The following is a 15,366-nucleotide window of genomic DNA, read 5'->3' as shown; positions in this document are numbered from 1 at the left end:
TCAGTTGGTTAAGCGACTGCCTTCGGCTCAGGTCATGATCCTGGAGTCCCGGGATCGAGTCCCGCATCGGGCTCCCTGCTCAGCAGGGAGTCTGCTTCTCCCTCTGACCCTCCTCCCTCTCATGCTCTCTGTCTCTCATTCTCTCTCTTGCAAATAAATAAAATCTTAAAAAAAAAAAAAATTAAAGTTTAAAAAAAAACAAAAAAAAGAAGTGAAAGTCCCCTTTACTTTCGGTGCTGCGGCCGCAGCTATGAGTACGCTCAGGCTTCAGAAGAGGCTTGCCTCCAGTGCCCTCCGCTGTGGCAAAAAGAAGGTCTGGTTGGATCCCAGCGAGACCAATGAAATCACCAGTGCCAACTCCCGTCAGCAGATCCGAAAACTGATCAAAGATGGGCTGATCATCCGGAAGCCTGTGACTGTCCATTCCCGGGCTCGGTGCCGTAAAAACACTTGGGCCCGCCAGGGGGCCAGACATATGGGCACTGGGGTAAGAGAAAAGGTACTGCCAATGCTTGAATGCCTGAGAAGGTAACCCAGATGAGAATTCTGCGCCGGCTGCTCAGAAGATACCGTGAATCTAAGAAGATTGACGGCCACATGTATCACAGCGTGTACCTGAAAGTGAAGGGTAACGTGTTCAAGAACAAGCAGATTCTCATGGAACACATCCACAAGCTGAAGGCCGACAAGGCTCGCGAGAAGCTTCTGGCTGACCAGGCTGAGGCCCGCAGATCTAAGACCAAGGAGGCTCACAAGCGCCGTGAAGAGCAGCTCCAGGCCAAGAAGGAGGAAATCATCAAGACTCTGTCCAAGGAGGAAGAGACGAAGAAATAAAACTCCCTCTCTTTTGTCTGTGCATAGTGGCCTCGGCAGTAACACAGATCAGTTATTCAATAAAACCAACCTTTATCTGCCAAAAAAAAAAAAAAAAAAGAAGTGAAAGTCCCCTTACTCTCTCAGGACCATATAGAGCTTTGTTTTTTTACGTAAATGGGGTTGAAACTATACATGTTCTATAACTGGTATTCTTGACTTTGCCTTGAAGATCTTTGCATGTATTAATGTCATGTAGAGATTATCCACAGTGTAGATTGCCATTATCTAGTCATTTACCACTGAGCGGACATTTAGGATTTCTAATTTTCCCATATTCTTTACAATGAACAGTGAAGGGTGTGTCTGTGTCTGGAGGGTGGGAAAATTGTGAACACGTGGAAGCATTTCTGTAGGTTGGGTCCCTAGAAGTGGAATGACTGAATCTTACATATGGTGTGGGCATTTACAATTAAAGATAAACCAAATTCCCTCTCAAAAATATGCCAAAAATGTATTTTGCTTATAATGAGATCAACATGTGAAAAGACGTGAGACTGTTATAGGACAGTTGCCCCTACATTCTACTAGAAGGTATGGAATCAGAGCTGCTTTCTAAATCTGTTGGGTTCTCTGAGAAGAGTTGTGCCCATATTTTGGATCAATACACTGCCAGAAGTGAATGCACTTCGCTTGAGTATTCCTGAGTAGAAGCGTCTCAGTCTTCTCTCTTCTTCATACCGGCTAAGCGAGGCCTGACCTCACCGTGCACATTTCTTTGTCAAACACGGAACTTAAATTCGCAGGTAGTAACCAATTGCTCTTTTGCGTGAATGGCAGCCTGAGTCACCGTAAAGGCCAGAGCAGCTCGCCTGCTCTTGCTGACTCCCAGCAGTCAGCTGTGTCACACAGTTCTCAGTGAGGCTGTCACACTGGGCAGCGCACCTCACCAGGAGAGGAGATTAACGACTATTTTTGGCACTGTCTCATGCATGATTTTTGAAGCCCCCTTTCCCATCACTAAGATAAATGAACGCTGCTGGTTATAGGCAGTCTCTAGTTTCCTGTTGCTTTGGGCAATGTGTTTATGATTTCTCGTTCTGATTTTCTGAATGTCAGATCTCTTTGGGGACATGGCTAAGGGCTGTGCTTCAGCTCTAACAAGTTCCGTGGGAGAGATGCAGGTCAGAGGTTGGTCCTGAACACCTTAAGTAGATGTCACTTTATAGAGAGTGGGTGTTTCCCACAGCGTGTCCTATCTCAGCTTCCCTGGAAGGAAATCCATTAGATCCAGATTCCCATGGACTCATTTTCAGAGCCCGTGTGAACTAGCAGAGCTGCTGCTTTCACGTTGCTTCCATTACCCAACGGGCGCCTTGAACAGGCGTGAGTAACACTGCCCTCTGCTCTGCACTTGAGAGCAGTGAGGCTGCCGCTAGCCCGAGAGAACCTTTGGTGCTTCCTGAGAATCGTTCCATTAGTTTGACATATCATCTTGCGTTCTGAATCTTTGGGAGTTTTTTTCTTTGCCATTGTAGACCCCTGAGATAGTAGGGAATACGACTATGGAGAGCATACTACATGAACACCGTCAGTATTTACCAGTCATCACTAGAATTCTGGATATTGGGAGCCAGCTCAAATGAACTTCCTTTATTAGCCATTTGATAGCACTTAACAGGAGCATTAGAAATAACAGGTGTTTATCTTCTATCAGGTTTCAGATTTTTCTGACTCGTCCCCGGTGGCAACCCACGTTGGTTTCTCCAGAGACAAGCATCCATTTTGTCACACTTGTTCTCATTTTAGCTTTCTGATTCTCCTGAGAAATCACTTGCCAAAACATTAAGCAAAGATACCTCTTTTTTTTTTTTTTAACCTGTTTTGGATCCTTGTGGTGAAGGTGATGCAGCATGGCTCAGAGGAATGGTGTGAGCTTTATAGCCAGCCAGGCAGTGGGAGGGAACGCGACGAGCAACTTCCTTGTCTGTAAGATCACCTCGTGTGGTGATAAAAGGATACTGTTTCTAGGGCCTTAAATACCGCACCAGACACAAACTGGGTATTTTTAAAAGGGTGGCTACTGGAAGTCAGGGTTGACTTGGGAATGATAAGCCTTATGGTTACTACTTGCATTTCTTCACCATTTCTAGATTAGTCTTTCCTGTCAAGAGGTTCATTCATACCTCTGGGTTTGGTGTGCAACATGAAAACTTCAAGTCAGGAGCGCCTGGGTGGCTCAGTCATTTAAGCGTCTGCCTTCAGCTCAGGTCATGGTCTCAGGGTCCTGGGATTAAGCCCCGCATCGGGCTCCCTGCTCCACAGGAAGCCTGCTTCTCCCTCTCCCACTCCTCCTGCTTGTGTTCCCTCTCTCGCTTTATCTCTCTCTGTCAAATAAATAAATAAAATGTTTTTTTAAAAAAAGAAAGAGGGTTCACAGAAAAGGTGTGTATCTATCCTGGGGTCTTTGATTTCTAGTTTCCCTATATTGGATACTTTTGTGGGTATTTTCAGTTAAGGGGTTCTATACAACAGTTGAAAAGCCATTGCTGGTAGTCCTGTTAACACCATAAAGTTAATCTTTTAGTAATGATACTTGCCAACATTTATTGACTACTTACGTTGTGACGGGCTCTTTGTAAACTAGTTTATCACTATTATCCCATTTAATCCTTATATTAACCCAATGGGATATGTATTGTGCCCATTTCAGATATGGAACACTGAGGCTCAGATGTTTTAAATACCTATTAGTGTGTCTATTAAATGCCAGAATCAGGAATTAATCCCAGTATAACTTTGAACCATATTGTGTACTGTTTCTAATAGCCTTATCCATTGACTTTGGGACTCGATTAATCATCTCGAAGTGCCCAGCTACCTTTTCTCTTAAATGCATTTCTTTTCTGCTTAGCCTCTAGTTTTTTCATTCTTATAGGAGAACTGTCCTATAAGATTCCAAATAAAATTCTTTGTATCCCACGTGGAGTTTTGTTGGTATTTATTAAATGTTGTTTCAGCTAATGGTTTTTGAAGCAATGACTGTAAAATAGACTTGATTATTTCTTGAGTCTTGAGCATGAAAAACCTGGGCCATTTTTTTTCATTTACTTTTAAAAATGTACCCTTAGATGGAAAATTCATATTGCATTTGTGCTCTATTTTAGAAAGTTAATAAACATCTATTAAGGGTCCACTACATAAAAGGCGTTGGACCCAGGATTAGGTTAAGAGTCATGGACAAAAGCATTGGACTTGGTTTTAAAAGGAAGGAAAGACATCTAACCTGTAATGTTCCCAAAGAAAATAAAAGTACAAGTAATTGAGTAAGCCTACAGATGACTCCTAGAGAATGTTGGTTCAAGTGAAAAGAAAAAATCAAAGATTAGATCTGGAAAAAGATTTGGAGTGAAAGGTTGAATTCAGAAGGCTGTTTATATAACTAATCATGCCTTTTGGTACAAGATAGCCTGAGTGTTCAACTTGTTCCTGGGGATCCATTAAAATGACAATAAAGGAATACAAAGAAAAACAGCAAAGAAACCAGGGGCAGTCATCAGTGGACCACTGATCCTACCTCCTGCCAGAGGGTAAACCGATGGAAGTCTGCTGATTATGGACTGAGCAGAAGAAGCCACAAAGGAGAGGCTGCAGCAAAGATGGGGGGACCCTGGGAGAAGAGCCAGTAGGTGCAAAGCATTGGAAAGGGAAGCCAAAAGGTAGGGGTCAGTTGAAAGCTGGTCTAAGGCAGAGCACCGGTGGGCTTGGGCTGTGTTCTGCCTATAGTCAGTCACAAGCATTTTTCCTGGGGCAGAAATTAAAATCAGAGTACTTTCTTCAAGAATAACCTTGGAAAAAGTGGGGCTGTTCACGTACCTATTGTTAGCCCAAAGTAAAGCCCTCTTCATTGAGAATTTGGGGCACCCTCTGGTCAGAAGCCAGCTTTCTGTCTGCCCATCCTAAAGTCACTTGAGAAGTCTTGACCAGATACGCAGGGCTCCAGGTCAGCCTTCTCCTTTAGTTGAGGGCCCCAGGAGGAAATGAACACCAGCTCCCTCAAATGATTCATCCAGTTCCTCATTCTTCAACAAGAATATTACTACCAAGGTCTATCAGACCTCGGGCAACACCCAGCAGCGTGAGGAAAACCTGACTAGCGTTAAACTTACCAGCTGCACTGCAATGGCCAGGAGACTATCTCTCCCCCACCCCCCGCCCCCGCTTTCTAAATTCTGAGAGAAAATGATTTTGAATGCAGAATTTTGTGCTAAGCCAAACCTTCAAGTGAGTCAGAGGTGTAAGGATTGAGAAATGTATTTCCCAAGGGCACCTTTCTGAGGCAGGCTACTTGACTGACTTGATGGTGTATATAATATGGACATAAGAAATAGTGAAGAACATACTAGAACTTCATTCAAAAACAGTTTGAAAATGATGGCTATGCAGCATGTTTGGAAGGCAATTCTAATTTGAAAAATCTTAAAGAATGAAATGGATACCATGCACTAGAATAGAAGCTGGAAGATCTTAGTGATACAGTGCGGAGAGCATGTTTCTTGTCCAGTTACCCAAGAGGAAGGGTAGTTAGAAGATCCAGGAAACAAAACTGTAAGAAGGACACAGTCCAAATATTCAGTAACCTAAAAAAAGGGTAGCATGATTTTGAGATTTGGGTGGAGGATTAAGAGAATCCATTTCACCTTAAGGCCGAGAACATTCTTCTTCATGTCACCCATGAAACGTCATTGGAATCACAGGGAAGGAAATATTGTTCAACTACACTGTCCTGGCTGCTCTTCAGTGATCCATATTTACCTAGTTATGATGTTCCCAACACTGTCAATTTTCAGCCTTTTTAAAAAAAAGATTTTATTTGAGCGGGAGAGAGCATGAGTGGGGGCGGGGAGGGGCGGAGGGATAAGCAGACTCCCCACTGAGTGCAGAGCCTGATGCGGGGCTCTATCCCAGGACCTGAACCGAAGGCAGATGCTTAACCGACTGAGCCATCCAGGCGCCCCTCAATTTTCAGCTTTTGAAAAAAAAACAAACCTATAGACAGAGTACAGAAGAGTTCATTAGGCTTGCAGACCAGAATGGAAATACTATCAACCAAAAGACTAAATACTAAAAGACTAAAGCAGAAATAGTAGCAAGTGGCTGCCTCCGAGTGCAGACTGGGGGATGAGATGGGAAATGGTAGAAGGACTTTTACTTTTTTAGAAATTTCATTTCTTTATTTATTTTACTGAATAATTTCAAAAGTAATCATCAAGGAGTTCAGGATTCAGAGTCAGAAACTCTTGTTTCAGTTGTCCCATTTCAGGGCCTTCTGTTTAAGCAGGCAAGTCACATAACCTTTGCACAGCCCGTGTCCTCGCCTATAACCCACCTTCCCTGTGAGCCACACTGTAGTGTCATGAGGATTCACTTGGATAATGCATATGTAAGCTTTTCATCAACTGCTAAGAGCCTAACAAATGTTTACTCTACTTTATATCCCTGTTACTTACTTTATTGGAGGAAGTAGTTAGGTCAGGTCGAAAATTATAACATGGGTGACTATGTCTCTGTTCTACTGGAGAATGTTCATGTAGTTTCAGTCTTTTAAGTGATTTTGGGTCATGAGGAGGAAGGACCAAATTATCCACCATCTACTCTATAGCCCACGCTGTTCTTAGTGCCTGACATGGGATTCAGTGTTTCTCGTATTTTCCTCCGGAGATCCCTGATGCAAGGAGAAAGGGCTTTGGGTCTCTGGAGGGCATGGTTGCGGGTGGGGATGGGGGGGGGTTGTCTGCTAGCTACTAGTAGAAAAGTTATGTGAACCTTAAATTCTACTCTATAATATGTCTTGTTTGTTGAAATTGGACAGAAGTTAACATTGCTCCTTAGTCTAGTCTGCCAAAAAGATGCGCCCCTTTCCCTCTGTGGCTTCACATTCCCCATGATGACCACTGGGGTCACCACTGGGGGTGGTGTCCCTGAATTTGAAAAACACTGAGCGATATTTAGATGACTTTTATAATGCTCAGAATATTACGACATACGTGATAATATTCCAATTTTGCTCAGCCAAGGTTCAGAGAGATTGCGTAACCTGCCCAAGGTCACATGGCTGGTAAGTGAAGGAGCCAGATTTCTCCCTGGGTTTGTTGGACTTCCAAGCATTTGCTTTTGCTCAGCCCTGCCTTTAGAGGTGGAAACCTAAATTAGCCTTTCGTGTAGAGTTCTTTTTTATGTACTTGGAAAATAGAATGCCAGCCACATTCTTGACTTTCTGATAGTTTTGGTCCTTATTCATTGATGGTCTTTGTGTCTGTTTTCAGCCAAAGCTCCAGACAAACCTATTCAGGTAGTTTATGTGCCCTCACACCTGTTTCACATGCTATTTGAGTTGTTCAAGGTAAGTGGAATTTAAAAACACGGAAAGAAGTCTTCATTTTAAATTACTTTGATTCAGGGCATAATGGATTCATTAGATTAGCATAAGAAAAAGGTTTTGCATAACCATTTTAAAACTTCTATTTCTGATACCCTGTGGGTTTTATAATTTGTACACTATGAGATGAAAAATTGCTGTGTATGGTATAGTTTTCGTGAATATTAGTACATATTGATTTTGAAGCTTAATTGTACTGTGGTGATTTTATGTAAAAATCCATACTGTTTGTTCTTCAGTTGTGAGATTAGAGATGCTTTTTAGTTTCCAAACCTGGCAAAGGCTTTATTGATGGTAGCCAGATCAAAATAAATATGTGTGTTTGCATATTTATGTTTGCGAACATTAAGCACGTTGGTGCGTCAACAGTTGTTTTCCTACCGAGAGACCCCATAACCCTTTAAGTATTTGAGTCCATTCAGAAGCTCTGATGGAAGCAGAGAGGAAAGATGGTGAGGGGCTGGACCAAAAAGAGGGACCCCCCCCCAAAAAAGAACAAAACCTCTTTAGACTCTCTATAGCTTAGCTGTTGCTTTTGTTAATCAGTAGCTCATGGCATTTCTAAGAGCAGTATTATAGGCACAAGGTGTTTAAGCTACAATTTCATTTCTTCCGATGTGTAAAACCCTAAATTGAACACCTGAAAAATCAGTTATGCTGATTTGCTTCCCAAAATTATAATGTCACTGATGTAACACTTTAAGGTTGAGATGGGCATTCAATTGTGAACTTTCTCTTCAACAGCTGTGGCTTTTTCAGAATTTCTTTTTAACTGACATTGCTTCTGCGTTTTTGTTTTTTTTTTTTTTCAGCCAAATGATTAATTTCTGTGGGAAGCATGAATACTCTCAGGTTTTCCGCCTTCTTTAGAGGAAAGGTGCTCTGTAAATGCAGACTGATAAGGATTTAAAGTGCATCAGTGAGCCTCTGCAGCCTCGTTACATGTGATAAAAACATTCCTCTTGGTTAAGGGTTGAATAACTGAAATACCCTAAGGCAAAAACAAAAAGAGAAAAGAAAGAAAAAAAATACTTAGTGTGATAGATGGAAATAAAACTAGATGAAATCAAAATAAAGCATCGGGCAATTTTTCCGTGATCCAAACACACATTTAGCTAAGTTCTTTAGAGGAAAAAAAATGGTGTATAAATCCAACTAATATTTGTTCCACAAAAGCGTTATTGTGTAATAAGTAATCCTGTGCTAGTTTCTTTTTTTAAATTGTGGTTTGTGAGTCAATGGTATGCTACAAAAAAAGTCTTATTATTTCAGAACTCAATGAGAGCGACAGTTGAACTATATGAAGACAGAAAAGAAGCCTACCCGTCTGTTAAAACCCTTGTTACTCTGGGTAAAGAAGACTTGTCCATTAAGGTAACGGCTTTATTTGCACATATACTTTATCAGTTAATTTAATAGTAGCCCAGACCTTGAGGAATCTGAGGGAAGAGAAGAAAATGGACCCTGAATGTCTTATTTGTATGTACCACGTTAGATCTTTAGCTTGTTACCTCATTTAAACTTATCAGAGCCCCATTTTTCAGGGAGTTGAACAAGACCTCGGCCCAAGTCTGTCGGATTCTAGTGCCCTTCCCTGCCTCCTTTGTTTTAGGTTGTTCACAGTGGAACCATATTTCCCTGGGGGTTCAAAGCCCTTGTACATTTTAGAGTTACCTGGTATGTACTTTAATGAACTTCCTGCTTCGTACTAAGTATACATTGACTTTTTAAAAAAACCATTTTGTACATTACAGATAAGTGACCTAGGTGGTGGTGTCCCACTTCGAAAAATAGACCGTCTTTTTAACTACATGTATTCAACTGCTCCTAGACCTAGCCTGGAGCCTACAAGAGCCGCCCCTCTGGTAAGCATCTTAAAGTGCTGCTTAAGGAAAGACCATTAACACAAGAAGGGCCTCCAGCAGAGCGGCCTTTCTCCCTGGCTCCTTGCCCTAATGTTTCCTGCATGATTTGGAGGACTGCTACTTTTTTTGTGAATCCTTTGGACTTAGATTTTCTAATTTTGTCTAAGAAACACTCAGAGCTGAGTACCTCACTTCCTAATGTAGAGAAAAAGCACTTCCCTTTGGTTCCGACTGCTGCGGGAGCACCATTCCCCGCCTGGTGCTACCCTCGGAGGGGGTAGAAGGTTAATAGCCGGCGAGCAAAGTTGCCGCAGAACGCTTACGGCTGCCGCGTGGTCCTGGGCGCTTGGGCACTGCGTACTGTGGAGACCCATATCACCCCGGGGCCTTTGAACTTCCCCCACCACATCTGTTTATGTAATTAGAATGTTAGATTATGAACACATTAAATTTTGTATAGTAAACAGCATAAGGAGGGAACATATAGGTGGCGTATGCGTTTTCTGAGCCCTTTCTGTCTGGGCTCTATTAGGCAGTGAGAAAAGCCTCAGGTTACCATGGCAGCATTTAGATCCTGCTAGGGCCACACTTTGTTCCCCTGCTGAGTGTTTCTAATTGACAAACAACAATTGAACCCTTTGTCATTAAACACAGCAACATATCAGTCTGCAAAATGGTTGAGGGTGCAAATTAAGTTTCATTTTCAAGTCCTACCTGACTGATAAGCACATGAGATTATATTTTATTTGTATGAATAAAATCCAACACTTTGCATCATTTATTCGAGACAGAGTTTGTTAACATGTTGAAAATGGAGAAGTCATTTTTATAGGAGTCAAGAAAATTCTTGAAAGAAAGATCAGTTTTGAAAGGCATTGCCTTCACCAGGTTCTGGTACCTACTTAAGTAAATGTAGAGAAAGAAAAAAAAAAAAAAAAAAAAAAAACCCTGCAAGCAAATCTGGAGCCTTCCCCAATTGTTTGAAGGACTGTGGATCCTCTATTCCAGGTCTCAAGAGAGCAATTTGCGGACAGCTGTTCTGTCATCTTCTTTTAAAAAATGAAACAATTGATGTAAGAGACCTTCAAATATTATGTATCTAACCTCCCATTTTATAGATGAGAAAATAAGGTTAGCGCCTTGCCCAAGGTCATTGCACTCACTAGGGCACAGCCGGCACTGGTCGTGTCCGCGTTCTTTCCCACGTCCCATACGGCCTCTCCTTCTGAAGAAAGGCTTCCACTAGCACCTGTCCCAGTTATCAACTGTCTATATCCCCAACTCCTGTCAGATCCTTTGATACCCTGGGAAAACCTGGATTGTTTGCAAATGGTAGAAAAGGAATCTCACAGCTTACCTGGCTCCTCACTCCCACGATGGTATTGGGCTCAGGAATCCATGTAACCTGGTAAAAAAAAAAAAAAATTGTTGCCCTGTAGTAGCCATAATAGCAGCTTCCGTTTATTTACTTTTACTAGGTCTTAGGCACTGTGTCAAGACTTGACACTTGTTATATTATTTAATCCTCAGAGCAGCTTTGAGGGAAGCTTTTTATTAAATCTTCAGATGACAAAACAGTCTGAGAGAGGTTGAGTAAACTGCTCAGAGTGGATTTCTACTCAGGTCTCTGTGAGCCTAAAGCCCACGCAGCCTCTGCTCCACGAGCGCATTACCCCACTGCCTCCTCATTAACCTTGTCAGGGATTTCCATCAGAGGGGCCAAAGCTTGAGGCACTGAATCTGCCCCTCCACTCCAGACTTACTGAGATTATCTCAGTAAGTTCTTACTGTTCTTGTCAATATCTGAGACCTTTTCTTTTTTTCAACAACCTGTTACATTCAGGGTTCTAGGACATGAAGATATAGGAGGGTTACTGGACTTGTTTTCTCGTCTCTAAACATATGTGATCTACCATACATCAAAATATTTCAGCATTCCCAGAACCTTAGGAAGTAGACTCTCAGGAAATGTTCTTTTCAGTGTAGCAGCCTGGGTACTGGTAGATTTGAACTCTTGTGCTACTCAATTTAATTTTCACTTCAGAGAGCAAGAAAATCTGATAATGGAACTTTGGGATGATGTGGTTTAGTTTTGTTACCAGTTCAAATTCCACTTGATTTGGAATTTGCTTTAAAAATGCCAACAGTTTACTTTAAAATGCTAAAAAAAAAAAAAAGCATTAGTCAAAATTTGGAGTATTTCTAATATTTTCCAAACATAAAAGAAGTGTTTTTGCGGAAATAGATTGTTTGCCCTAAATGAGTATACACATCATTGTAAAGGGTGGATCAATAATTTATTTGCTTTAAACCTGAATGAAGAATTCCTTTTAATTGGGGTGCCTGGGTGGCTCTGGCAGTTGGGCATCCAACTCTTGATTTTGGCTCATGATCTCAGGGTCCTGGGATCGGCCCTGCGTCGGGCTCCCCACTCAGGGGAGTCCGCTGAAGGATTCTCTCTCTCCCTTTCCTGCTCGTGCTCTCCCTTGCCCTCGCTCTCTAAATAAATAAACTTTTAAAAGAGAATTTTACTTTTCCTGAATAGTCCTCATACCAAGTATGTTAGTATTTGTGCATGTCTCATTGTATTAATTTTCTTTTCTCGATAGGCTGGATTTGGTTATGGCTTGCCAATTTCTCGTTTGTATGCTAGATATTTCCAAGGAGATCTAAAACTCTATTCCATGGAAGGAGTCGGGACTGATGCTGTCATTTATTTAAAGGTACTGTACTTTATTAGTCATATGAAGACATCTTTACTTTTGAAAGCTTTAAGTTCTAATAACTAATGGAGAATAGCCCTACATCATCTCTTAGATGCCATTTCAGATTTACTTCAGTTTTATGGGAAAACCAGGGTATGTCCTGCCCTTGATTTTATGCTCAGATATAGCAAAATACGAAACATGGAGATGTAAAAACTAAAATGCTGATTTTTAAAGCTGTGATTCTTACTTGTGATTTCTTTTAAATTGCATAAGCATTGACAGGACTAATCTAAAAGGAGACAGATTTTCATAAACTGAAGTGTTTGAGTCTTTTACTTTAAAACTCGCTGGCTTTCCCAGAGTTCCAAGAATTCAGTAATCATAGTACGGTGATATAAATAGGCTGATTTAATAACAAAGCTCCTGTAACACAGGTTTTCTCATGCATTGGTGGCATCAGACTTTTATTTATTTCTAAAGTCTGGAATATTTGGAGGATTTCTTAAATAGGTAATACAGGCACATAGTACAAAATTGAGAAGCTACAAAAGGGAAAACTTAAGTCTTTCCCACCACTGTCTCTAAGGCACCCGCTTCTCTTTCCCAGAGGTTACCATGGTACCAGGTTCTCATGGAGCCTCCTGGAGTTGATTCTGTATTGATAAGCATATGGGGGGAGATAATTTTTTCCCACACAATGATTATTTCAGCATTTTTCTTTTCTTTTCTTTTCTTTTTTTTTTTTTTTTAGCTTTCCCGTGTAGCTTGGAGATCTCGCTATATCCATTCCTACAGAGCTGGTCATTCTTTTTAACAGCTGTGTAGTGTGTTATGTGTTGTATGTCATGTGTTATACCATTACTTAACCAGTTACTTGGAGTGTTTATCTTAGATGCCAGTGCATCCAAATGATGTGATATTTAATATCACCTTATGGGCTTATGTTTATAAACTTAGTATATACGAAACTTTATTTCTGTATGGGCCCTCTGGGAGAGCAGTTGGCCAGTGATAGTGATAGTGCTTGGCCTAAGACCATATAGTCAAGATGATTGAGTATCTCAAAGCAGTATTAACTGAATTAAAATGCTTTTTCTTCTGCTTACTTTATGTACTTTAGTACTGGTTTTGAATGAGTGAATGTTTTTATTCCTTTTAAAAGAGCTTTAATTTCATCCTGGCCAGTCTAAGTTAACTATGAAAATTTAATTTTAATATTCCAAAAATATGCATTAAGGTTTCTAATGTTTTAAATAGTAAAATTTGGGTTAGTATTTCATGTGAGAAAAATGACACTGTGGTTCTTTGGTGTATATTTTTGTTTGTCTCTTAGGCACTTTCAAGTGAATCATTTGAGAGACTTCCGGTTTTTAATAAGTCTGCGTGGCGTCATTACAAGACCACACCCGAAGCTGATGACTGGAGCAATCCCAGCAGAGAACCTAGGGATGCCTCAAAATACAAGGCGAAACAGTAATTTCCCACTTTGCTTTCTATTATAAAGTATCTGATTTTTCTCTAGAATGTACCAGCCAGATGATACCTTTAGCCAAATCTTTGTGGGTTTTTTTTTTCCCCCCATTGGAAGAGCAAAGTGATCTCTAAAGAAAGGTTGGAGCAGCTTTTTCACTCCGGACAGGAAGGACAGCAAGAACCAGGTAGCCAGAGTAGCCCTTCCACTAGAGGTGCTGATGCTCTAGGGGTCCTTACACTGTGGAGGCATTAACAACAGTGAGCAAGGTTTATCCTGCCATAGATTTGATTTTAAAAGTAAGTCTTGCAATTTATCATCACCTATAGAGATTGACAGGAGAATGTTTAGAGAAAGTCTGTGCATGGATTGAATCTGAAAAAAATAAAGAAGTTAAAATTATCAGTCAAGATAAACAAGATGTGGTTTATCCATACAACGGAAAAGGACACGGACTCTCTGAGTCCACTTAAGTGAGGTATCGAGCAAAGTCAAACTCATAGAGACAGAAGGTAGAATGGTTGCCAAGGGCACGGGGAATGAGGAGGTAGTGTTTAATGGGTATAGATTTTCCGTTGGGAAGATGGAAAGTTCTGGAGGTGGATGGTGGTGATGGTTGCACAACACTGTGAATGTCCTTAACGCCACTGAATTGTGCACTTAAAAACAGCCATTTCTTACCATCTTAGCGGATAGCAAATGTTATGTATAGTTTACCACAATAAATAAATGAAAACAGAAAAAATAAAACTAATCACAGAACAACAGGTTTCACTACTTTATGGTAATAAGGGCAACAGTCCAATCTTCGGTTTCCAATTATTTTTTCTTCTTTGAGAAAGAGAGAGAGCTCGTGCGTGCACACGCATGAGCGTGGGGGAAGGGCAGAGGGAGAGAAAGAATCCCAAGCAGACGCCGCGCTGAGTGGGGAGCCCGACATAGGGCTCAACCCCAGGACCCTGAGATCATCACGTGAGCCAAAATCAAGAGTCGGATGCTTACCCGACTGAGCCACCCAGGCACCCCCATTTAGGTACCTTTTGAAGTACAGTGTCTCCTGACAAGGCAGGATAAGAATTTAAATCTTTCCCTTTAATTACCAATTTTCAGGGTTACAAGTTGAGGTAAAATCTCCCTTAAACGGGAACAAATGAGTTTCTGGCTTTCTCTTTTTCGAGGATTATTATGGATAGTGTAGACTTTCCTTCAGTATGTTTCAATTAGAACTTAACACACACACACACACACATATGTATATAAAGTGCACAAGTCTTAAGTTTATAGCCTGACACATTTTTGCATCTATATTTCTAGCACCTGGAAAGCCTCCCCTTTCTAATCAGACTCTTCCCCCTTTAGCATCCCCACCATGTAGCCATTATTCTGAGTCTGTCACCCATTCTTATAACTGACTCTATCACTTCTTAAACTTAAAAGTAACATGTAGTATGTACTCTTTTTGTGTCTAGATTTCTGTGAGGTTCATCTATGTTATTGCATGTAGCAGCTATCTTTTTGATGATTAAATTGGCACACCTTTGGCCATTGGTAATTATTTCGAGTCAGTTCCTCCGTAACTATTTCGAGTCAGATCCTCGGCGTTCCTTTGCTAAAACCCCACTGATCTTTGAAAGCTTTTTCTGGCCTAAGATGGTATCTCGGTCTCATCTTATACCTTCCCTACCTCCATCCTAGAATCAGCCATTTCCCTCAAGGAGTCCTATTTGCCTCTAACGGGTATTAGAGACCCTTATCTGGAAGTTGGGGGTGTATATTATACCTTGTCTAGTCCCCCTTTTCTGGACAGAACTATACAATACATATTTTAAAATCATAAGTTCATATTGATATTTTCACTTTGATTTTAACATTGCAATATTTCACCCAAATGTAATTTAATTGTGCATATTTCTTCTTATCCTGAAAACCTTGATTCTTAACATAATGCAACAGAAAGGTATTTGTATGCAAATATAGTTGACATAGCTCTGTGATTTTGCCCCATTATAGTAGTGTTGGTCTTTTCTGATGAATGATATAAAGGGTATCTCTATTGATTTTTTTTTTTTT

The 15,366-nt window shown here is 40.9% G+C and overlaps 1 protein-coding gene and 1 pseudogene across 2 annotated transcripts in view; both read left to right on the top strand.

The window, feature by feature from the left end:
• PDK3 (pyruvate dehydrogenase kinase 3) overlaps positions 1–15,366 on the top strand; it is a 73,151-nt gene that overhangs the window by 45,386 nt on the left and 12,399 nt on the right. For both annotated transcript variants that reach the window (XR_014141371.1, XM_081809032.1), the window contains exons 7-11: positions 7,140–7,216; positions 8,525–8,626; positions 9,007–9,117; positions 11,727–11,840; positions 13,159–13,298. Coding sequence is in view for 1 of the 2 variants with exons in the window: in XM_081809032.1 (XP_081665158.1) it covers positions 7,140–7,216; positions 8,525–8,626; positions 9,007–9,117; positions 11,727–11,840; positions 13,159–13,298 (544 nt within the window). In the remaining variant the exon portion in view is untranslated. The remainder of the gene's footprint in view (positions 1–7,139; positions 7,217–8,524; positions 8,627–9,006; positions 9,118–11,726; positions 11,841–13,158; positions 13,299–15,366) is intronic.
• On the top strand, positions 213–936 carry LOC102749922 (large ribosomal subunit protein eL19 pseudogene; annotated as a pseudogene).

This window comes from Leptonychotes weddellii, chromosome X, assembly GCF_054177405.1.
Source record: "Leptonychotes weddellii isolate Sample4059 chromosome X, ASM5417740v2, whole genome shotgun sequence".
NCBI classification, from domain to species: Eukaryota; Metazoa; Chordata; class Mammalia; order Carnivora; family Phocidae; genus Leptonychotes; species Leptonychotes weddellii.
Note: the sequence above shows the minus strand (reverse complement) of the source record. Positions and strands in the feature narration are given on the sequence as shown.